A 24,120-nucleotide genomic window follows, 5' to 3' on the forward strand; every position below is an offset into this window, starting at 1 on the left:
ATGAATTATGCGTTTTTGACGCAATACTGTATAGTTTTTAAGGAAACTGAAAAGAGTATTGCTTCGTCCAGCACCATTACGGAAAGACATTTTCTTCACGGTTTCAACGGTGTCCTCAGAATTTTGAAATTCGCAAAACTAAAGATGTAACAGCAATTTCAAACTCAACTTGATTTTTTTAGCATTTTCGGATTTTAATTATGCGATTTTGAGCTTGTTTTTTTAAGAAAAAACATTGGAGTTGCACTAATCCGAATTTTTTGCCATTATCTTCAATACTGTATACTCAACTCGAAAAATTTTTTCGCATCAAAAATCGCAAATTTTCATAAGGGGTTAGCCTTTGCTAAAAAAATGCAAAAAAAATAAAATGTGAAATTTTAAGTAATTTTGTTAATTGTTCGAATCTTCTTCGAATTTCGAATTGCGAAATGCTGGAAAATTTTCGAAATTCGAAAAAATTAAGGAGTTACAGCGTTTTTGGTCTTGAAAACGTCCTTGAATTTTTACGCCCAAAAAAATTTGGTTTTGGCAATGTTTTTCACAGAAAACTTTACAGTATTGCTTCATCCAGCACCTCTACGGAAAGAGTTTTTCCTCACGAACACAACGGTGTCTGAAAAATTGTGAAGATTGCAAAACTAATGAAGTTACAGCACTTGCAAACTCACGTTGGTTTTTTTTGTATTTTCTGGATATGAATTATGCGTTTTTGACGCAATACTGTATAGTTTTTAAGGAAACTGAAAAGAGTATTGCTTCGTCCAGCACCATTACGGAAAGACATTTTCTTCACGGTTTCAATGGTGTCCTCAGAATTTTGAAATTCGCAAAACTAAAGATGTAACAGCAATTTCAAACTCAACTTGATTTTTTTAGCATTTTTCGGATATTAATTATGCGATTTTGAGCTTGTTTTTTGAAGAAAAAACATAGGAGTTGCACTAATCCGAATTTTTTGCCATTATCTTCAATACTGTATACTCAACTCGAAAAATTTTTTCGCATCAAAAATTGCAAATTTTCAAAATTTGCTAAAAAAATGCAAAAAAAAATAAAATGTGAAATTTTAAGTAATTTTGTTAATTGTTCGAATCTTCTTCGAATTTCGAATTGCGGAATGCTGGAAAATTTTCGAAATTCGAAAAAATTAAGGAGTTACAGCGTTTTTGGTCTTGAAAACGACCTTGAATTATTACGCCCAAAAAAATTTGGTTTTGGCAATGTTTTTCACAGAAAACTTTACAGTATTGCTTCATCCAGCACCTCTACGGAAAGAGTTTTTCCTCACGAATCCAACGGTGTCTGAAAAATTGTGAAGATTGCAAAACTAATGAAGTTACAGCACTTGCAAACTCACGTTGGTTTTTTTTTGTATTTTCTGGATATGAATTATGCGTTTTTGAAGCAATACTCTATAGTTTTTAAGGAAACAGAAAAGAGTATTGCTTCGTCCAGCACCATTACGGAAAGAGAGTTTCTTCACGATTCCAACGGTGTCCTCAGAATTTTGAAATTCGCAAAACTAAAGATGTAACAGCAATTTCAAACTCACCTTGATTTTTTTAGCATTTTTCGGATATTAATTATGCGATTTTGAGCTTGTTTTTTGAAGAAAAAACATAGGAGTTGCACTAATCCGAATTTTTTGCCATTATCTTCAATACTGTATACTCAACTCGAAAAATTTTTTCGCATCAAAAATTGCAAATTTTCATAAGGGGTTAGCCTTTGCTAAAAAAATGCAAAAAAAATAAAATGTGAAATTTTAAGTAATTTTGTTAATTGTTCGAATCTTCTTCGAATTTCGAATTGCGGAATGCTGGAAAATTTTCGAAATTCGAAAAAATTAAGGAGTTACAGCGTTTTTGGTCTTGAAAACGACCTTGAATTATTACGCCCAAAAAAATTTGGTTTTGGCAATGTTTTTCACAGAAAACTTTACAGTATTGCTTCATCCAGCACCTCTACGGAAAGAGTTTTTCCTCACGAATCCAACGGTGTCTGAAAAATTGTGAATGTAATGAAGTTACAGCACTTGCAAACTCACGTTGGTTTTTTTTTGTATTTTCTGGATATGAATTATGCGTTTTTGAGCTTGTTTTTTTAAGAAAAAACATTGGAGTTGCACTAATCCGAATTTTTTGCCATTATCTTCATTACTGTATACTCAACTCGAAAAATTTTTTTTTTTAGCCTTTGCTAAAAAAATGCAAAAAAAATAAAATGTGAAATTTTAAGTAATTTTGTTAATTGTTCGAATCTTCTTCGAATTTCGAATTGCGAAATGCTGGAAAATTTTCGAAATTCGAAAAAATTAAGGAGTTACAGCGTTTTTGGTCTTGAAAACGACCTTGAATTTTTACGCCCAAAAAAATTTGGTTTTGGCAATGTTTTTCACAGAAAACTTTACAGTATTGCTTCATCCAGCACCTCTACGGAAAGAGTTTTTCCTCACGAACACAACGGTGTCTGAAAAATTGTGAAGATTGCAAAACTAATGAAGTTACAGCACTTGCAAACTCACGTTGGTTTTTTTTGTATTTTCTGGATATGAATTATGCGTTTTTGACGCAATACTGTATAGTTTTTAAGGAAACTGAAAAGAGTATTGCTTCGTTCAGCACCATTACGGAAAGACATTTTCTTCACGGTTTCAATGGTGTCCTCAGAATTTTGAAATTCGCAAAACTAAAGATGTAACAGCAATTTCAAACTCAACTTGATTTTTTTAGCATTTTTCGGATATTAATTATGCGATTTTGAGCTTGTTTTTTGAAGAAAAAACATAGGAGTTGCACTAATCCGAATTTTTTGCCATTATCTTCAATACTGTATACTCAACTCGAAAAATTTTTTCGCATCAAAAATTGCAAATTTTCAAAATTTGCTAAAAAAATGCAAAAAAAATAAAATGTGAAATTTTAAGTAATTTTGTTAATTGTTCGAATCTTCTTCGAATTTCGAATTGCGGAATGCTGGAAAATTTTCGAAATTCGAAAAAATTAAGGAGTTACAGCGTTTTTGGTCTTGAAAACGACCTTGAATTATTACGCCCAAAAAAATTTGGTTTTGGCAATGTTTTTCACAGAAAACTTTACAGTATTGCTTCATCCAGCACCTCTACGGAAAGAGTTTTTCCTCACGAATCCAACGGTGTCTGAAAAATTGTGAATGTAATGAAGTTACAGCACTTGCAAACTCACGTTGGTTTTTTTTTGTATTTTCTGGATATGAATTATGCGTTTTTGAGCTTGTTTTTTTAAGAAAAAACATTGGAGTTGCACTAATCCGAATTTTTTGCCATTATCTTCAATACTGTATACTCAACTCGAAAAATTTTTTTTTTTAGCCTTTGCTAAAAAAATGCAAAAAAAATAAAATGTGAAATTTTAAGTAATTTTGTTAATTGTTCGAATCTTCTTCGAATTTCGAATTGCGAAATGCTGGAAAATTTTCGAAATTCGAAAAAATTAAGGAGTTACAGCGTTTTTGGTCTTGAAAACGACCTTGAATTTTTACGCCCAAAAAAATTTGGTTTTGGCAATGTTTTTCACAGAAAACTTTACAGTATTGCTTCATCCAGCACCTCTACGGAAAGAGTTTTTCCTCACGAACACAACGGTGTCTGAAAAATTGTGAAGATTGCAAAACTAATGAAGTTACAGCACTTGCAAACTCACGTTGGTTTTTTTTGTATTTTCTGGATATGAATTATGCGTTTTTGACGCAATACTGTATAGTTTTTAAGGAAACTGAAAAGAGTATTGCTTCGTTCAGCACCATTACGGAAAGACATTTTCTTCACGGTTTCAATGGTGTCCTCAGAATTTTGAAATTCGCAAAACTAAAGATGTAACAGCAATTTCAAACTCAACTTGATTTTTTTAGCATTTTTCGGATATTAATTATGCGATTTTGAGCTTGTTTTTTGAAGAAAAAACATAGGAGTTGCACTAATCCGAATTTTTTGCCATTATCTTCAATACTGTATACTCAACTCGAAAAATTTTTTCGCATCAAAAATTGCAAATTTTCAAAATTTGCTAAAAAAATGCAAAAAAAATAAAATGTGAAATTTTAAGTAATTTTGTTAATTGTTCGAATCTTCTTCGAATTTCGAATTGCGGAATGCTGGAAAATTTTCGAAATTCGAAAAAATTAAGGAGTTACAGCGTTTTTGGTCTTGAAAACGACCTTGAATTATTACGCCCAAAAAAATTTGGTTTTGGCAATGTTTTTCACAGAAAACTTTACAGTATTGCTTCATCCAGCACCTCTACGGAAAGAGTTTTTCCTCACGAATCCAACGGTGTCTGAAAAATTGTGAATGTAATGAAGTTACAGCACTTGCAAACTCACGTTGGTTTTTTTTTGTATTTTCTGGATATGAATTATGCGTTTTTGAGCTTGTTTTTTTAAGAAAAAACATTGGAGTTGCACTAATCCGAATTTTTTGCCATTATCTTCAATACTGTATACTCAACTCGAAAAATTTTTTTTTTTAGCCTTTGCTAAAAAAATGCAAAAAAAATAAAATGTGAAATTTTAAGTAATTTTGTTAATTGTTCGAATCTTCTTCGAATTTCGAATTGCGAAATGCTGGAAAATTTTCGAAATTCGAAAAAATTAAGGAGTTACAGCGTTTTTGGTCTTGAAAACGACCTTGAATTTTTACGCCCAAAAAAATTTGGTTTTGGCAATGTTTTTCACAGAAAACTTTACAGTATTGCTTCATCCAGCACCTCTACGGAAAGAGTTTTTCCTCACGAACACAACGGTGTCTGAAAAATTGTGAAGATTGCAAAACTAATGAAGTTACAGCACTTGCAAACTCACGTTGGTTTTTTTTGTATTTTCTGGATATGAATTATGCGTTTTTGACGCAATACTGTATAGTTTTTAAGGAAACTGAAAAGAGTATTGCTTCGTTCAGCACCATTACGGAAAGACATTTTCTTCACGGTTTCAATGGTGTCCTCAGAATTTTGAAATTCGCAAAACTAAAGATGTAACAGCAATTTCAAACTCAACTTGATTTTTTTAGCATTTTTCGGATATTAATTATGCGATTTTGAGCTTGTTTTTTGAAGAAAAAACATAGGAGTTGCACTAATCCGAATTTTTTGCCATTATCTTCAATACTGTATACTCAACTCGAAAAATTTTTTCGCATCAAAAATTGCAAATTTTCAAAATTTGCTAAAAAAATGCAAAAAAAATAAAATGTGAAATTTTAAGTAATTTTGTTAATTGTTCGAATCTTCTTCGAATTTCGAATTGCGGAATGCTGGAAAATTTTCGAAATTCGAAAAAATTAAGGAGTTACAGCGTTTTTGGTCTTGAAAACGACCTTGAATTATTACGCCCAAAAAAATTTGGTTTTGGCAATGTTTTTCACAGAAAACTTTACAGTATTGCTTCATCCAGCACCTCTACGGAAAGAGTTTTTCCTCACGAATCCAACGGTGTCTGAAAAATTGTGAATGTAATGAAGTTACAGCACTTGCAAACTCACGTTGGTTTTTTTTTGTATTTTCTGGATATGAATTATGCGTTTTTGAAGCAATACTCTATAGTTTTTAAGGAAACAGAAAAGAGTATTGCTTCGTCCAGCACCATTACGGAAAGAGAGTTTCTTCACGATTCCAACGGTGTCCTCAGAATTTTGAAATTCGCAAAACTAAAGATGTAACAGCAATTTCAAACTCACCTTGATTTTTTTAGCATTTTTCGGATATTAATTATGCGATTTTGAGCTTGTTTTTTTAAGAAAAAACATTGGAGTTGCACTAATCCGAATTTTTTGCCATTATCTTCAATACTGTATACTCAACTCGAAAAATTTTTTCGCATCAAAAATTGCAAATTTTCATAAATGCATAAATGCTTTGCTAAAAAAATGCAAAAAAAATAAAATGTGAAATTTTAAGTAATTTTGTTAATTGTTCGAATCTTCTTCGAATTTCGAATTGCGGAATGCTGGAAAATTTTCGAAATTCGAAAAAATTAAGGAGTTACAGCGTTTTTGGTCTTGAAAACGACCTTGAATTTTTACGCCCAAAAAAATTTGGTTTTGGCAATGTTTTTCACAGAAAACTTTACAGTATTGCTTCATCCAGCACCTCTACGGAAAGAGTTTTTCCTCACGAACACAACGGTGTCTGAAAAATTGTGAAGATTGCAAAACTAATGAAGTTACAGCACTTGCAAACTCACGTTGGTTTTTTTTGTATTTTCTGGATATGAATTATGCGTTTTTGACGCAATACTGTATAGTTTTTAAGGAAACTGAAAAGAGTATTGCTTCGTTCAGCACCATTACGGAAAGACATTTTCTTCACGGTTTCAATGGTGTCCTCAGAATTTTGAAATTCGCAAAACTAAAGATGTAACAGCAATTTCAAACTCAACTTGATTTTTTTAGCATTTTCGGATATTAATTATGCGATTTTGAGCTTGTTTTTTTAAGAAAAAACATTGGAGTTGCACTAATCCGAATTTTTTGCCATTATCTTCAATACTGTATACTCAACTCGAAAAATTTTTTCGCATCAAAAATCGCAAATTTTCATAAGGGGTTAGCCTTTGCTAAAAAAATGCAAAAAAAATAAAATGTGAAATTTTAAGTAATTTTGTTAATTGTTCGAATCTTCTTCGAATTTCGAATTGCGAAATGCTGGAAAATTTTCGAAATTCGAAAAAATTAAGGAGTTACAGCGTTTTTGGTCTTGAAAACGACCTTGAATTTTTACGCCCAAAAAAATTTGGTTTTGGCAATGTTTTTCACAGAAAACTTTACAGTATTGCTTCATCCAGCACCTCTACGGAAAGAGTTTTTCCTCACGAACACAACGGTGTCTGAAAAATTGTGAAGATTGCAAAACTAATGAAGTTACAGCACTTGCAAACTCACGTTGGTTTTTTTTGTATTTTCTGGATATGAATTATGCGTTTTTGACGCAATACTGTATAGTTTTTAAGGAAACTGAAAAGAGTATTGCTTCGTTCAGCACCATTACGGAAAGACATTTTCTTCACGGTTTCAATGGTGTCCTCAGAATTTTGAAATTCGCAAAACTAAAGATGTAACAGCAATTTCAAACTCACCTTGATTTTTTTAGCATTTTTCGGATATTAATTATGCCATTTTGAGCTTGTTTTTTTAAGAAAAAACATAGGAGTTGCACTAATCCGAATTTTTTGCCATTATCTTCAATACTGTATACTCAACTCGAAAAATTTTTTCGCATCAAAAATTGCAAATTTTCAAAATTTGCTAAAAAAATGCAAAAAAAATAAAATGTGAAATTTTAAGTAATTTTGTTAATTGTTCGAATCTTCTTCGAATTTCGAATTGCGGAATGCTGGAAAATTTTCGAAATTCGAAAAAATTAAGGAGTTACAGCGTTTTTGGTCTTGAAAACGACCTTGAATTATTACGCCCAAAAAAATTTGGTTTTGGCAATGTTTTTCACAGAAAACTTTACAGTATTGCTTCATCCAGCACCTCTACGGAAAGAGTTTTTCCTCACGAACACAACGGTGTCTGAAAAATTGTGAAGATTGCAAAACTAATGAAGTTACAGCACTTGCAAACTCACGTTGGTTTTTTTTGTATTTTCTGGATATGAATTATGCGTTTTTGACGCAATACTGTATAGTTTTTAAGGAAACTGAAAAGAGTATTGCTTCGTCCAGCACCATTACGGAAAGACATTTTCTTCACGGTTTCAACGGTGTCCTCAGAATTTTGAAATTCGCAAAACTAAAGATGTAACAGCAATTTCAAACTCAACTTGATTTTTTTAGCATTTTTCGGATATTAATTATGCGATTTTGAGCTTGTTTTTTGAAGAAAAAACATAGGAGTTGCACTAATCCGAATTTTTTGCCATTATCTTCAATACTGTATACTCAACTCGAAAAATTTTTTCGCATCAAAAATTGCAAATTTTCAAAATTTGCTAAAAAAATGCAAAAAAAATAAAATGTGAAATTTTAAGTAATTTTGTTAATTGTTCGAATCTTCTTCGAATTTCGAATTGCGGAATGCTGGAAAATTTTCGAAATTCGAAAAAATTAAGGAGTTACAGCGTTTTTGGTCTTGAAAACGACCTTGAATTTTTACGCCCAAAAAAATTTGGTTTTAGCAGTGTTTTTCACAGAAAACTTTACAGTATTGCTTCATCCAGCACCTCTACGGAAAGAGTTTTTCCTCACGAATCCAACGGTGTCTGAAAAATTGTGAAGATTGCAAAACTAATGAAGTTACAGCACTTGCAAACTCACGTTGGTTTTTTTTTGTATTTTCTGGATATGAATTATGCGTTTTTGAAGCAATACTCTATAGTTTTTAAGGAAACAGAAAAGAGTATTGCTTCGTCCAGCACCATTACGGAAAGAGAGTTTCTTCACGATTCCAACGGTGTCCTCAGAATTTTGAAATTCGCAAAACTAAAGATGTAACAGCAATTTCAAACTCACCTTGATTTTTTTAGCATTTTTCGGATATTAATTATGCGATTTTGAGCTTGTTTTTTTAAGAAAAAACATTGGAGTTGCACTAATCCGAATTTTTTGCCATTATCTTCAATACTGTATACTCAACTCGAAAAATTTTTTCGCATCAAAAATTGCAAATTTTCATAAGGGTATTGCTTCGTCCAGCACCATTACGGAAAGAGAGTTTCTTCACGAGTTCAACGGTGTCCTCAGAATTTTGAAATTCGCAAAACTAAAGATGTTACAGCAATTTCAAACTCACCTTGATTTTTTTTAGCATTTTTAGCCTTTGCTAAAAAAATGCAAAAAAAATAAAATGTGAAATTTTAAGTAATTTTGTTAATTGTTCGAATCTTCTTCGAATTTCGAATTGCGGAATGCTGGAAAATTTTCGAAATTCGAAAAAATTAAGGAGTTATAGCGTTTTTGGTCTTGAAAACGACCTTGAATTTTTACGCCCAAAAAAATTTGGTTTTAGCAATGTTTTTCACAGAAAACTTTACAGTATTGCTTCATCCAGCACCTCTACGGAAAGAGTTTTTCCTCACGAACACAACGGTGTCTGAAAAATTGTGAAGATTGCAAAACTAATGAAGTTACAGCACTTGCAAACTCACGTAGGTTTTTTTTGTATTTTCTGGATATGAATTATGCGTTTTTGACGCAATACTGTATAGTTTTTAAGGAAACTGAAAAGAGTATTGCTTCGTCCAGCACCATTACGGAAAGACATTTTCTTCACGGTTTCAACGGTGTCCTCAGAATTTTGAAATTCGCAAAACTAAAGATGTAACAGCAATTTCAAACTCAACTTGATTTTTTTAGCATTTTTCGGATATTAATTATGCGATTTTGAGCTTGTTTTTTGAAGAAAAAACATAGGAGTTGCACTAATCCGAATTTTTTGCCATTATCTTCAATACTGTATACTCAACTCGAAAAATTTTTTCGCATCAAAAATTGCAAATTTTCATAAGGGGTTAGCCTTTGCTAAAAAAATGCAAAAAAAATAAAATGTAAAATTTTAAGTAATTTTGTTAATTGTTCGAATCTTCTTCGAATTTCGAATTGCGGAATGCTGGAAAATTTTCGAAATTCGAAAAAATTAAGGAGTTATAGCGTTTTTGGTCTTGAAAACGACCTCGAATTTTTACGCCCAAAAAAATTTGGTTTCAGCAATGTTTTTCACAGAAAACTTTACAGTATTGCTTCATCCAGCACCTCTACGGAAAGAGTTTTTCCTCACGAATCCAACGGTGTCTGAAAAATTGTGAAGATTGCAAAACTAATGAAGTTACAGCACTTGCAAACTCACGTTGGTTTTTTTTTGTATTTTCTGGATATGAATTATGCGTTTTTGAAGCAATACTCTATAGTTTTTAAGGAAACAGAAAAGAGTATTGCTTCGTCCAGCACCATTACGGAAAGAGAGTTTCTTCACGAGTTCAACGGTGTCCTCAGAATTTTGAAATTCGCAAAACTAAAGATGTTACAGCAATTTCAAACTCACCTTGATTTTTTTTAGCATTTTTCGGATATTAATTATGCGATTTTGAGCTTGTTTTTTGAAGAAAAAACATATAGGAGTTGCACTAATCCGAATTTTTTGCCATAATCTTCAATACTGTATACTCAACTCGAAAAATTTTTTCGCATCAAAAATTGCAAATTTTCATAAGGGGTTAGCCTTTGCTAAAAAAATGCAAAAAAAATAAAATGTGAAATTTTAAGTAATTTTGTTAATTGTTCGAATCTTCTTCGAATTTCGAATTGCGGAATGCTGGAAAATTTTCGAAATTCGAGAAAATTAAGGAGTTACAGCGTTTTTGGTCTTGAAAACGACCTTGAATTATTACGCCCAAAAAAATTTGGTTTTGGCAATGTTTTTCACAGAAAACATTACAGTATTGCTTCATCCAGCGCCTCTACGGAAAGAGTTTTTCCTCACGAATACAACGGTGTCTGAAAAATTGTGAAGATTGCTAAACTAATGAAGTTACAGCACTTGCAAACTCACGTTGGTTTTTTTGTATTTTCTGGATATGAAGTATGCGTTTTTGAAGCAATACTGTATAGTTTTTAAGGAAACTGAAAAGAGTATTGCTTCGTCCAGCACCATTACGGAAAGAGATTTTCTTTACGAATCCAACGGTGTCCTCAGAATTTTGAAATTCGCAAAACTAAAGATGTAACAGCAATTTCAAACTCACCTTGATTTTTTTAGCATTTTTCGGATATTAATTATGCGATTTTGAGCTTGTTTTTTGAAGAAAAAACATATTAGTTGCACTAATCCGAATTTTTTGCCATTATCTTCAATACTGTATACTCAACTCGAAAAATTTTTTCGCATCAAAAATCGCAAATTTTCCAAGGAAAAGGGTGCTACCCTTTCCCAGGAGAAAGGCTACTAAAACTACCGTTATCCGAGGGAAATAGTACTAAAACTACCGTTATCCAAAGGAACGAGTACTAAAACTAACCTTGCCCAGCGGAAAGGGTACTAAAACTTCCATTATTCGAGGAAAAGGGTACGGAAACTACCCTCATCTAGGGGAAAGGGTACCAAAACTAAACTAAAACTACCGTTATCCGAGGGAAAGGGTTAAATCAGACAGACAGACAGGTTCTCAAAGAAATGAGAACGGAAAGTGGAACTCCTTCTGACTGCTAGTGCTGGATACACACGCAGCAGGGTTTTATAGTCAGTTCTTCTTAGATGTCCTCGAAGCTTCTTTAAAAGTCGTAAGTAGCAACCTTCAGTCTGTAAGCATGTTTTCTGATTACACAATGACCTGTCATGATGGGCCTAATGACTGAGACGTCTGTTCTTGCCCCTGACACCAAAGCGGTAGACCTCTTCAAGTCCAGATTAGGCCACATAGTTTTGGAATGCTAAAAGCTCCCTCTTTGTGACCGTCTATCATTCGTTGTCCCTCGGGGCTGGTTCTGAAAACTTGGCTTACATATCGCTAGAGGCATATCCACATATTCGAGTTTCCCTGGAATGTGTAAGGTAGTTTCTAGTCTCGAAAACTTGTCCGCTTTACAGAGATATCTCTGTGGATACTAAAACTACCGTTATCCGAGGAAAAGAGTACTAAAAGTACCCTTACCCAGAGTAAAGGGTACTAAAATTGCCGTTATCCCAGGTAACGGGGACTACAACTAGCCCTATCCGAGGGAAAGAGTACTATAACTACCGTTTCCCAAGGGAAAGGGTACATAAACTACCGTTGACCGAGGGAAAGGCAACTAAAACTACCGTCAACCGAGCGAAAGGGTACTTAAACTATCCTTTCCCAGAAGAAAGGGTACTTTAAATACCCTTATCCGTAGCAAGGGTACTAAAACTACCGCTATCCGAGAGAAAGAGTACTAAAACTATCGCTATACGAGGGAAGAGTACTAAAACTACCCTTATCAATGGAAAGGGTACTAAAATAACCCTTATCCAAGGGAAAGGGTAATAAAACTACAGTTATCCGAGGGAAAGGCTACTGAAACTAACGTTATTCGTGGGTGGGTCTACTAAAACTACCTTTATTCGAGGGAAGGTCTATTAAAACTACTATTATCCGGTGGAAAGTGGTCTAAATCTTACATTACCCTAGGGAAAGTTTACCAAAAAGACACTTATCCTAGGTAAAGGATAAGCGGGAAACGGCCGCTATACAGAGGAAATGGCACTAAAACCACCATATTGTTTTGTTTATATTCGGCAGCCGCTAGCCTCAGTAGGGAATGGACTTAACTTTTCGATTCCATTTGTGTTTTTAGATTTTCGAAGTTCGCAAAGCTAAGGAAGTTACGGCAATATCAAACTCACTTTAATTCTACAACATTTTTGCGTTAGGAATTATGCCATTTTGATCCTAATTTTTAAAGAAAAAACATAGGAGTTGCAAAATTGCAAATTTTGCCCATGAACATTCCACTAAGGAACAGGGGCAAACTTTTCACCTAGCAATGAGTGCAGTCCGATTCAAGTTTAAGCTCAATGATAAGGGGCCTCCTTTTTATAGCCGAGTCCGAACGGCGTACCGCAGTGCGACACCTCTTCGGAGAGAATTTTTACATGGCATATTACCTCACAAATGTTGCCAGCATTAGGAGGGGAAAGCTAAGGAACAGGGGCAAACTTCTCACCTAGCAATTAATGCAGTCCGATTCAAGTTTAAGCTCAATGATAAGGGGCCTCCTTTTTATAGCCGAGTCCGAACGGCGTGCCGCAGTGCGACACCTCTTCGGAGAGAAGTTTTACATGGCATATTAACTCACAAATGTTGCCAACATTAGGAGGGGAAAGCCACCGCTGAAAATGTTTTCTGATGGTCTCACCAGGATTTGAGCCCAGGCTTTCAGCGTCAAAGGCGGGCATGCTAACCTCTGCGCTATGGCCACAATCTTCAACTAAATTTTTTGCTTCAAAACTCAATTTCAAACATGTCAATCCCATGGCAGCCGGTTGTACGTACCGGATTGACCCGATGAAGTCCTTCATCGGAAAGGGCTGCCGCCTCAGTGTACAACACACTGCTACAACAACAACTTGAAACATGTTTTCTCATCAAAAATTTTAAATTTTCGCAAAGGGATAACCTTTGCTTAAAAAATAAAAAAAAAAATAAAATGTGCAATTTTCGTCCTCGTTTTTCAAATTTCAGAATTTTGAATTTCAACAATCTATGGAAGTAACAACTCTCATCTAGAGAAAATGGTACTAAAACTATCCTTATCACAGAAAAAGAGTACTGAAACTACCCTTTATATAAGGAAAAGATTACTTATCCAAGGAAAAGTGTTTTAAAACTATCCTTACCTAAGTAAATGGGTAGTAAATCTACCTTTATCCAAGGAAAAGGGTACTAAAACTACCCTTATCTAGCAGAAAGGGTATTCAGACTACCCTTATCTAAGATAAAGGGTATTCAGACTACCCTTATCTAAGGGAAATGGTACTAAAACTACCCTTTTCCATGGAAAAGGTTACTTAAATTACTATTATCGGAAGAGAGGGTATAAGAGGTACCTTTTTCTAAGGAACGGGTACTCAAACTACAATTTTTCAAGGAAAATATTACCAAAACAATTTTTTTTTTAGAGGAAAGAGTACCAAAACTACCCTTTTTCAAGGGTATTGGTTTAAATACAATCCCTATCCAGGGAAAAGTGTACTAAAATCGCAGTTATCCAAAGGGGAAGGGTACTAAAACTGTCCTTATGCAAGGGAAAGGGTACTTAAACTATATGTATCTAAGGGGGAAAATGTATTGCCAGCTAAGTTTCCTTAAGTATTCCTTTTTTATTTCTGTTTCTTACACATCACACTTCTGTTCAGGTTAAGTTTTATTTGTTATGAACTCGCAGTAGTATTTAACAAGTGTAGTCTTCTTTTCTTGATCGCACCTTCATCTCCTCACATCTATTTCTTTGAACTAATGCCATATCTTCGCAATTTTTCTCAGTGTAGTTTTTAATAGAAAAGCTTTAGCCAACAAGATTTTCACTAATTATGAAACAGTATATACTACAAAACCTATAAAAAAAATAATAATAAAATTTTTTCTCAAAACATTTTTTTGAATTTTTTTATTCTTTTTTGTATATGACCCATCATTTTGAATAACGTTTTTGGGTTTTGTATAATTTAAAAAATTTTAACATGTCAATTTTTCCATCCATTTCTTTTTTTATATTATTTTTGAAAACATCCCCTCAAAAAAAAAACAAAAAAACCACTAAAACGGAAACCCCCTGATAACCACAAACACACTGATCATGCGATTACCAATATCGTTCAGCTCCAGAACGTTCCCTGAGTAATGCATCGCTAGAAGATGTTTTAGCCTCCCTTTTAGGATTAAACCCACATCCACAACAACCGTTAAGCGGAGGCAACCAACCAGGGTCATCCTCATTAGCCAGTGACGCATTTGCTAGGTCCAGCACAGGTATGCACCTGTAAGTTTTTGTTCCACAACAACCCACACACAAACAAAAAAAGAAATAAAAAAAAAAACAATGTGTCAAAAAAAAATTATTAAAAAAATATTTTATGGAAGAAGAAAATAAGAAAAAATTCTAAATGTCCATTAATCGAAGAGAAAAAACAATTTTTTCAAAATCTAATTGAAGTGGGAACAGAAAACACAACATTTGTTAATAATTCCAATTTTTAATATCTATAAAAACCTATATAAATTATTATACAAATGCATATAACCGAATTATTTATACTGTTACAATATTTCAATTGTGTTTTGTAAATGTTGTCAACGTTTTGAAAAATATTTAAGTTTTTTGTTTTCAAAATATTCCAATTAAATCCTTCATTCAATATTTATTATCATATATTTTTATTTGTTTATAGGTTAAAATATTATATATAGTTAAAATACTATTTTTAGAATATTTATTAGGTTAAATAGAAAATTGAAAAAAAAAATTGCCATACATCAGTTTTTTTTGTTATGTGTGAACGACCCTTTAGTTCTCCTTAAAAATCAATGGAGATTAAAATTCATAATTTTCTATGGCAATTGTTAGTTGAGACATAGAATAAAAGGAATTTTGTCCAAATCCCTTAGTTGTTAACTTTAAGAGTTTAATTCAAAAATCGTAGAATATAACATTTTTCAAATTAATTTACAGATACTCTGTCAATTCACTTCAATTGGAAAGCTCTACGAAAGTGAATGGTCTAGATGCTATTGGATTGCCCAAAAAGTAATTGCGGATTTTTTAAAAGAAAGTAAATGCATTTTTAATAAAGCTTAGAATGAACTTTAATCAAATATACTTTTTTTGCACTTTTTTTCTAAAGCAAGCTAAAAGTAGCAGCTGATAACTGACAGAAGAAAGAATGCAATTACAGAGTCACAAGCTGTGAAAAAATTTGTCAACGCCGACTATATGAAAAATCCGCAATTACTTTTTGGGCAACCCAATAGTAAAATGTCCTCAAAATTGAGGTTATGAAAGACCTCGTAATGGAGGAGAACCATTCTCAAGGTAGGGTTGAAAGAGGACGGTACCAGGCATTAGATGTCTAGGTATACACCGAGTTTGACATGTGCACCACAGTGATTTTTCAGTCCCCTTTACCATTTAGATGTGAGTAGTTTTAATGGCGTCCCTACTAGTTTACGGGATGCATAATCAAATCAAATCTTATCATTTTTAAAGGAATAAAGGCTTTAAATCTGTCTAATTTCAGTTCTTTAAATTCCACCTTTGCTGCAATGTCTAAAAGAAAAACAAGTAAAAACGCATTAAGTTCATCCGGGCCAAACTTTGTATGGCAACCACCATGGATATATAACTTGCCAATGCATATATAAAGCTATATCCCAATATAGGCCGATATTGCCAGAAGGTCGATCCGATATAGCCAGAAAATCACTAACAGTTCAAAAGTTCAAATATCTCCAGCATCCGTAATAGGTTATTTATGGTGGTCACCCATAGAAATGGCGATAATATGGGGGATTTTGTATTTATACGATGGGACCCACTATTTATATGATGTAACCCTTATATTTATATGATGGTATCCACAATTTATCCACCTGTTCCTTAGTAAATGATTTATCCAGTCTCTAAGTACCCGGTCCATCCGGTACTGGACTAATAATTGGCTCAGTGTGTCGGTACGCACATTGTTAAAAGCCAAGACATGGCATCGAAGGATTCTTCGTGTAGAGCAGTATCCACCGACCTTCCCATGATATAGGCTCTTTATCATGGTGTCCACAATACGGTTCAAAGTTTTGAGAAGAAATAATTTAAGGCTCACAAGTCTGTGGACTTTGGTGTCGCATAACTTGCCTTTTGGGTATTAATACCACCCTTACTTCCCGCAGGCTTTTGGAGTATATTCAAGTCCTAAGCACGCTGTGAAAATTTTGCCCAGATAGTCGCCCACCTTCTGCAGTAACGCTGGTAATATTCCATTAGGTCCGGGTGACTTAAATGGTTTGAAACTCCTCAGGGCTTCCTTTATCATAAATTCTATAATCATCAGACCCCACTAGTGCAGTGTTAATCCTGTTGACATTGTCGTCAATGTCTTCTAAGCTTGGATAATCTAAATTATCTTGCCCCAGTTTTCTTTGGATTAATCTTCCGCTTTTTGTCCAGTTGGTTTTTAACTTATTACGGAAGCTTATCGGATTCGGCGCTGATCATTGTATTCTAAATCTGATGAAGCGATGGTCAGTCAAGCAATGCTCCTTGGAGACCCTCCAATCCTGAACCTCATCGATCAGAGTTTTCGAACATAATGTCACATCCAAAATCTCCTCCCTAATCTTATAAACAAAGGTAGAGGTGCTACCAAAATTTAACGTGATTAGGTCGTTAATATTCAAGAATTCTCCACGGAAATGTGGTGAGAGTTCGCAGCGCACCCCATTACTAACTCATTTCCTGTCTGTTTTGTTTTCCTCGCCAGCGGTTACAAATCCGACGTGAATGGCGGTGTCGGAGAATCGAAAGGCAGATAAAGTGATGCAAGGTATGCTCCACCGTCTCCCTGTCTCATCACTGTTGCATCCGATGTTGACAACTCTGGGAAAAATATATAATTAAAATTTTTATGGCAAATAACTCAGGTCTTCTGCCGAGTAGCAGTGTTAGCATAGACATAGTCCATATCCGGATCCATAGTCCATGGCTCCAGAATTTAGGTTTATGAATCTTAGCCATGCTGTAGCTGTCTCGCTCCGGTGGAGTTTTATCTGGATAACCTCAATCCTTCGTCCTCCAGTAAATGGGCATCCTGGCAGTGGGTGATGGTCTCATCGTCTGCTCTCTGTTTTCTTGACTGCATTGAGTTTCCTGTCACTGCACTGCCTAATGTTTTAAATATTACGCCCTTTGCCTATCCTAGTCTTCCAAATCTTGAAAAAGTCAGTAATGGTTCCATTGTCGGTTTCCTGTTCGTTAGGCTGTATTGAGTCTACCGTCCCTACACTGCCTTATGTTCCAATATAAGGATCTTTGCCTATTCTAGTCTCCCAAGTCTTGAGTAAATGGGCGTTTTGGAAGTAGGTGTTGGTCTCATCGTCGGCTCCCTATTAGGCTGCATTGCGTTTCCTGTCACTGCACTGCCCGCCTGTTTCTATATTTGAATCTTTGTCTATCCTAGTCTTCCGAATCTTGAGAAAGTCGTTGATGGTTCCATCGTCGGGTTCTGTTCGTTAGGCTGTCTTCAGTATATCGTCATTGCACTGCCTGATGTTTTAGTATTAGGATTTTCACTTCTCCTAGTCATTCCAATATTGAGAGAGTCGGTTATTGTCTCGTCGTCGGCTCCCTGTTCGTTAGGCGGTATTGAGTGGTCTGCCACTGAACTGCCAAATGGCCCGATATGTGGCTATTTGCCTATCCTAGTTTTCCCAATCTTGGAAAAGACGGTCTTGGTCCCGTAGTACGTCATGCCTTCATTCAGTCTTAGCCAAACTTATCATATAGAATTGATCAATGTTCCCTCCCTGTGAAAGACCATCCATTTCTCCTCGACCAGCACCGCTGAAAAATGATCTGAAAAAACAAAAACATTTGTGGGCTTTGTGACTTGCCATGATACGGTCATAACGCCTAATATTTTTCTGGGCAATATGACCGCCCAAAAATCGGACAGTTGTACTTTATGATCTTTTTATACACACCACTATAGGAAGGGCGTATACAAAGGTAGTCATTCCATTTGCAACACCTAGAAATATATACCTCTAAGACCCCATAGTTCTGAGTCAATCTAGCCATGCCCGCCGGTCCGTCTGTCGAAATCACGATAGCGGTCGAACGCGTAAAGTTAGCCGCTTGAAATTTTGCACAGATACTTAATTGATGTAGGTCGATGGGATTCATATAGGTTCAGATTTAGATAAAGCTCCCATATAAAGCGATCTCCCGATTTGAATTCTTGAGCCCCAGAAAGCCGCTATTTTTGTCCGATTTGGCTGAAAGTGTTTGCGTGTAGTGTTCAGTTATGACTTCCAACAACTGTGCCAAGTACGGTCCAAATCAATCTATAACCTGATATCGCTCCCATATAGTCCGAACTTCCGATTTAACTTCTTGAGCTATTACAAGCCGCAATTTTTGCCCGATTTGGCTGAAATTTAGCTATAGTGTTCCGTTATGACTTCCAACAATCGTGTTAAGTACTGTCGGAATCGGTCCGTAACCTGATATAGCTCAAGCTAGCCGCTTGAAATTTTGAACAGATACCTAATTGATGTAGGTCGTTGGGGTTCATATTGGTTCAGATTTAGATAAAGCTCCCATATAAAGCGATCTCCCGATTTGACTTCTTAAACCCATGGAAGCCGCAATTTTCGCTTGATTTGGTTGAAATTTTACATGTTGTGTTCTGTTAAGACTTTCAACAACTGTGCCAAGTACGGTTCAAATCGGTCAATAACCTGATATAGCTCCCATATAAACTGATCACCCAATTTGACTTCTTGAGCCATTACAATCCCCAATTTTTGTCAAATTTGGCTGAAATTTGGCATGTGCTGTTCCGTTATGACTTTCAACAACTATGCTAAGTATTGTCCGAATCGGTGTATAACCTTATATACAATAGATTCTATATAAACCGTTACCCCGATTTGACTTCTTGAGCCCCTGGAAGCCGCAGTTTTGGTCCGATTTGGCTGAGATTTTGTGTGTTGTGTTGAGTTATGACTTTCAACAACTGTGCTAAATACGAATCGGTATATAACCTCATATAGCTCCCATAAAAACCGATCTCCCGATTTGACTTCTTAAGCCCTCGCAAGCCGCAAATACGGTCCAAATCAATCTATAACCTGATAAAGCTCCCATCTGAACCGGTCATCGGACTGAACCCAGGCGTTCGGCATTATCGGCGAACAAGCGCCACTGTGGGGCAATTATTACTCTATTTGCGTGAATTTTTGGTAAAACCTTTAAAAACTTCGTCTGTGGTCGAAAATTCAAAAATTCTTTAACGGCAAAAAATTATGTTTACAGTAAAATGTGATTCATTAGGCGAAAAGGTGATTCGTTTGCTTTATCCTTCTCTTGTATCAAAATAATTTTGCAAGAAGTGTGAAAAACTAAGCGTATGAAGGCGTACGTGTCACAGGTCGAACGTGTCACTCGAAAGCTCGAAAAATTATCATTTTTCAAATTTCACGTTATGTAGAAAACAAGTAAGAGCGTGCTAAGTTCGGCCGGGCCTCCAAGCCTCCACCAGGGCTGCGGAGTCTAGCACTCGACTCCGACACCGGGTCGTAGTCTAAGTCAGAGTTGGAGTATTAAGCCAGAGTCGGAGAGCCGTTCGGAGTCGTGGCAACCGTGCTCAACTCCGACTCCAGCGCAATAGTCCGACTACGGTCTCAAAAACTCGACTCCGGTCAACTTCGCAACCTTGCCCTCCACCATAGATCGCATTTGGCGAGTTTTTTGAGCGGTATCTCTTTCTAGGCAAACAAAGGATAATGAATTAGAATAGTTATGCTGCTGGAGATATATCAAGTTATAGTCCAATTCGGACCATAAGGGCATTGATTGTTTGTAGACCATAGTAGAAGTCATGGGGTAATATTTCAGTCCATTCGGATAAGAATTGCGCCTTCTAAGGACTCAAGAAGCATAATCGGGAGATCGGTTTATATGGGAGCTGTATCAGGCTATAGATTGATCAAGACCATGTTGGATACGTATGTTGAAGATCATGGGAGAAGCCGTTGTATAAAATTTCAACAAAATCGGATAAGAATTGCACACTCTAGAGGCCTAAGAAATCAAGATCCCAGATCGGTTTATATGGCAGCTATATCAGGACACGTATGTTGAAGGTCACGGTACAAAATTTCAACAAAATCGAATAAGAATTGCGCCCTCTAGAGGCTTCAGAAGTCAAGATCCCAGATCGTTTTATATGGCAGCTATATCAGGTTATATACCGATTTGAACCATATTTTCTACATGTAAACGTTGTTGGAAGTCATAACAAAACACTTCATGCACAATTTCAGCGAAATCGAATAAGAATTGAGCCCTCTAGTGACTCAAGATCCAAGATCGGTTTATATGGCAGCTATATCAGGTAATGGACTGAATTCAATCATATTTGGCACAGTTGTTGGAATTCATAACAAACAACTTCATGCAAAATTTCAGCCAAATCGGATGAGAATTGCGCTCTCTCTTGGCACAAGAAGTCAAGATCCAAAATCGGTTTATATAGCAGCTATATCAGGTTATGGACTGATTTAAACCATATTTGGCACCGTTGTTAGATCGGTTTATATGGCAGCTATATTTTTGTGACAAATGACGTTTACATGTAGAAAATTTCGTTTATGACAAATAAATTTTTTGCGTGCATATTTTTCTCTTGGGTTTTCTGAAATCTGGAATCCTCTGGAGTTCTACTCCCTTTATCTTAAATTGTATGTATTTATGATCCGAACAGCTTACTTCTCTAGACACAGGGCACACGGAGATAACAAATTTTGTCAAAAATTTTATGCCAAATATTATTTTTGGAGAAAATGTAGTCAACCTTAAACACTTTATTTTTTTAGAAAAACGTCCACTAAGCAAGCAGCTTCCTCAATAGATTTATGGTGGACAAAAATTGCAATTTTAATTTGAAACCAAACCAATATTCGGGATATATTATTGCAAATTTTAGTTTTTTAGACAAATGATTGTCGTTAAATAAAAGCTTCTTCGTTCCATTCAATCATTTTCTGATAAAAATCTACAAAAATTACCCTTTTAGCAAAGAAACTTAATAGGGGATCAATATCTAGCAAATTTGGTAAAAAAGAGAATTTGTGCTCAAACATTTTTTTAAATAATATTTTTAGCGTAGTTTTACAACATAATGCAAAAATAGTTAGTTTAGGCCCATTTTCATAATTCAGTCCACAAACATTCACTTATTTTAAATTTTGGTCATAGAAACAAAAAAAAATTACACTGAGAAAAAAATGTCGTAAAATATTTTGTCATAGCAAAATAAAGATCACAACTTAGACACCTTCATTTTTTTAAGCAAAAAAAAATCCATAATGGATTTAAGCATTTGTTAAAAATTTTCAAAATTCATTTCATAGCAAGGCAAAAAAATCAAAAAATTTGTAAGCAAAATTTCATTAAAAAAATTCCTTGTTTTTAACAATTTAGTTTAGTAAGTTCAAAGTCCAGCATGCCACTTTTAGCAGACATTCTAAGTGTTTTTTTTTTTCACCAAAAAAAAAAAAAATCTAGTACCAAAAAAATTAGAAGGGAATGCTTGATGTTGTTAAGTGTTATGTGTTGAATGTTAAATGTTTGCATATTTATTTGACATAAAACCAAAAATACTAATTAAAATTTTTTTCTTTTTGTTTCTTTTTACTCTTTTTTTGAAAAAAAAAATGTTGATATTTTCCATAGGCGGCGCTACAGTTAATGATCACAAGCAATATATGACCCAAAAACAACAGCAACAACTTCCCCAGCAACAACCACAACAACAGCAAGGTTCAAATCTTTTAGGCATTTCCAAGGAGGAACAACAACGTCTACGTCGACGCAGCGAAGGAGATGCGCCAACGAAGCAGCAAAAGCAACACCAACAGCTGCAACAACAGCAACAACAATACCAACAACAGCAGCAACAACAACAGCAGCTTGAACAGAAATTCCAACATCAGACTACCCATGCCAATAAGGCATATGCCAGTGATTCAATCACCACCCTCACCAACACCCATACGAAGGCGGGCAACAGCGGAGCAACAACAGCAAATGGCCATGCCGGTGGGGGCGGCGGCAGCGGTGCGTTCTTGCCGCCCCGGCGCGTTTCGCTCGGTGACTCCTCAGAGTCGAATAATCGCACCACCACCGCCTCTGGTGAGCTGCAGGTCAAGTGTCGCAATAACAAGTGCGATCGCACTGCCACGCCCCTCGACGCCAAAAAGTATTACAAGTCATGCCACAATTGTACCTATCTATATTGTTCGCGTGAATGTCGCCGAGCCCACTGGGAGAAGCATCGTAAAGCGTGTCTCCACTCCCGTGTCTCAAATCTGTGCCGCCAAGTGTTAGCATCCTGCAAGGATGACAGCGACTCTTTGCGCCACCTCAGTCTGTTGGCGCGCAAAGGGTTCCTATCTCAGGGTCGTGGGGTGGTGCGCATCCTCTTTCGCTCTCCTGAATCGGCGGAGGGCTTCATCAAGAATGGCTTTCAGTGTATGGGAGAGGCTTCGTATGTGCGCTGGGCCGATTTGATGCCCGCCGAAATGGGCCTGGAATTGTATTCGGAATTGCTGAAACTGAGCACTGAGTATCGCCCAGATTCCAAGATGTTGGTCTATGTGGCCGTTTGTGTGGTCTCCGAGGCGCCCAGTGTGGGTCAGGCTCCGGTGCGTTGGGAACGCCAATTGGTTTCACGTTGTGCCAAACTAAAGCTGTGCAAAACCGTGCTGGCTGAGCTGGACCAACAGCCCACGGCCATTTTGCAACAACCCATAACCATGGTGGCTGTGCCTGAGCCCACCACCGAGGTACTCATACTCACCTTTAATCCCCAGCTGCGCAATGCCACGGCCCAACGTGAAATGGTGCTCTCCAATATCTTGGACATACTCTCAAGGCGTGGTGTGATATTGCGCAAACATTATCCCGAAATATTCCAACGTTTCCAATCCTATACCGAGGGGCAGACGGACAAAATCAATCCGGTCACCCTGCATCCTCGCGATTCTCAGACAGGCCAAAATTTTGTGTGCATCATAATGCCGGTACAGTCGGATACGGAAATCATCAAACTACCCTCCATGGCGGATGGTGGCAATCGGGTGACCTCCATTGATGTGGGCTCACCCACGGCCATAACGCAACTGGAGGACAATGAGCTGTTGACGCGCACCAGCAATTCGGCTGTTGCAAGTTGATTAAAATCATCCCAACGTAGTCGTGGTCATAGAAAAACTAGCTCAAACGGTAGTAGCAATAGCCGCAGCAGTAGAAATTCTTCGCCCCAATTGATTTCCGCCATATCGGGGGTGGTGGTGGTGACCTCAACGGAGTGTTTTAATTTGGAAAGTACGCGCATGTAAAAAGAGACAAAAGGGACTGGTAGCTGCAAGAGAAAACCAATTGCCAAGAAAGCTTAAATAAACTGCAAAAGCTCACTCTCTGCCCTACCCCTATCCTTCCCTACTCTCTCCATTCTTATGCTTTCCTAGCCATCTAAACCTCTAGAACTTAATCCGACAAAGCCCTTAAATATTCACACTCTCTCTCCACCTCTCTATCTTTCCGAACTACAGGCTATCACTATCTCTCTCTTTCGCTCCCTCTCTCCCTCTCTCTCTCTCTCGTACAAGTTAAGCCATTTTTATTTTATTTCTCTCATAAGACATAAAGAAAATAAATGAAATGAAAGTAATTGAAATGAAATGAAATCTTTATAAAACAGCTTTTTTTGGACTAGATAAACTAAAATTAGTCATATTTTTAATTACAAATTCTCTAAGTTGTGTATTAAGTTCAAACTCAAATGTTTCTTAATCTAAGGTAACTGTAACTTGAAGAAATAATAAAACCAAATAAAAAGCTTTTCATTAACCATTA

The 24,120-nt window shown here is 35.9% G+C and overlaps 1 protein-coding gene across 6 annotated transcripts in view; it reads left to right on the forward strand.

Annotated features, from left to right (window-relative positions):
* Positions 1-24,120, forward strand: part of LOC106083188 (serine-rich adhesin for platelets) — a 536,175-nt gene extending 512,055 nt beyond the window's left edge. For 4 of the 6 annotated variants that reach the window (XM_059364645.1, XM_059364644.1, XM_059364646.1 and 1 more), the window contains 2 exons: positions 14,310-14,459; positions 21,937-24,120. In XM_059364645.1, coding sequence (XP_059220628.1) covers positions 14,310-14,459; positions 21,937-23,438 — 1,652 coding nt within the window. In that variant the 3' untranslated portion in view covers positions 23,439-24,120. Of the gene's footprint in view, positions 1-14,309; positions 14,470-21,936 lie in introns of all 6 variants that reach the window. The other 2 variants (XM_059364648.1, XM_059364647.1) reach the window with 2 other exon arrangements.

The sequence above is a fragment of the Stomoxys calcitrans genome, chromosome 3 (assembly GCF_963082655.1).
Source record: "Stomoxys calcitrans chromosome 3, idStoCalc2.1, whole genome shotgun sequence".
In the NCBI taxonomy this organism is placed as follows: Eukaryota; Metazoa; Arthropoda; class Insecta; order Diptera; family Muscidae; genus Stomoxys; species Stomoxys calcitrans.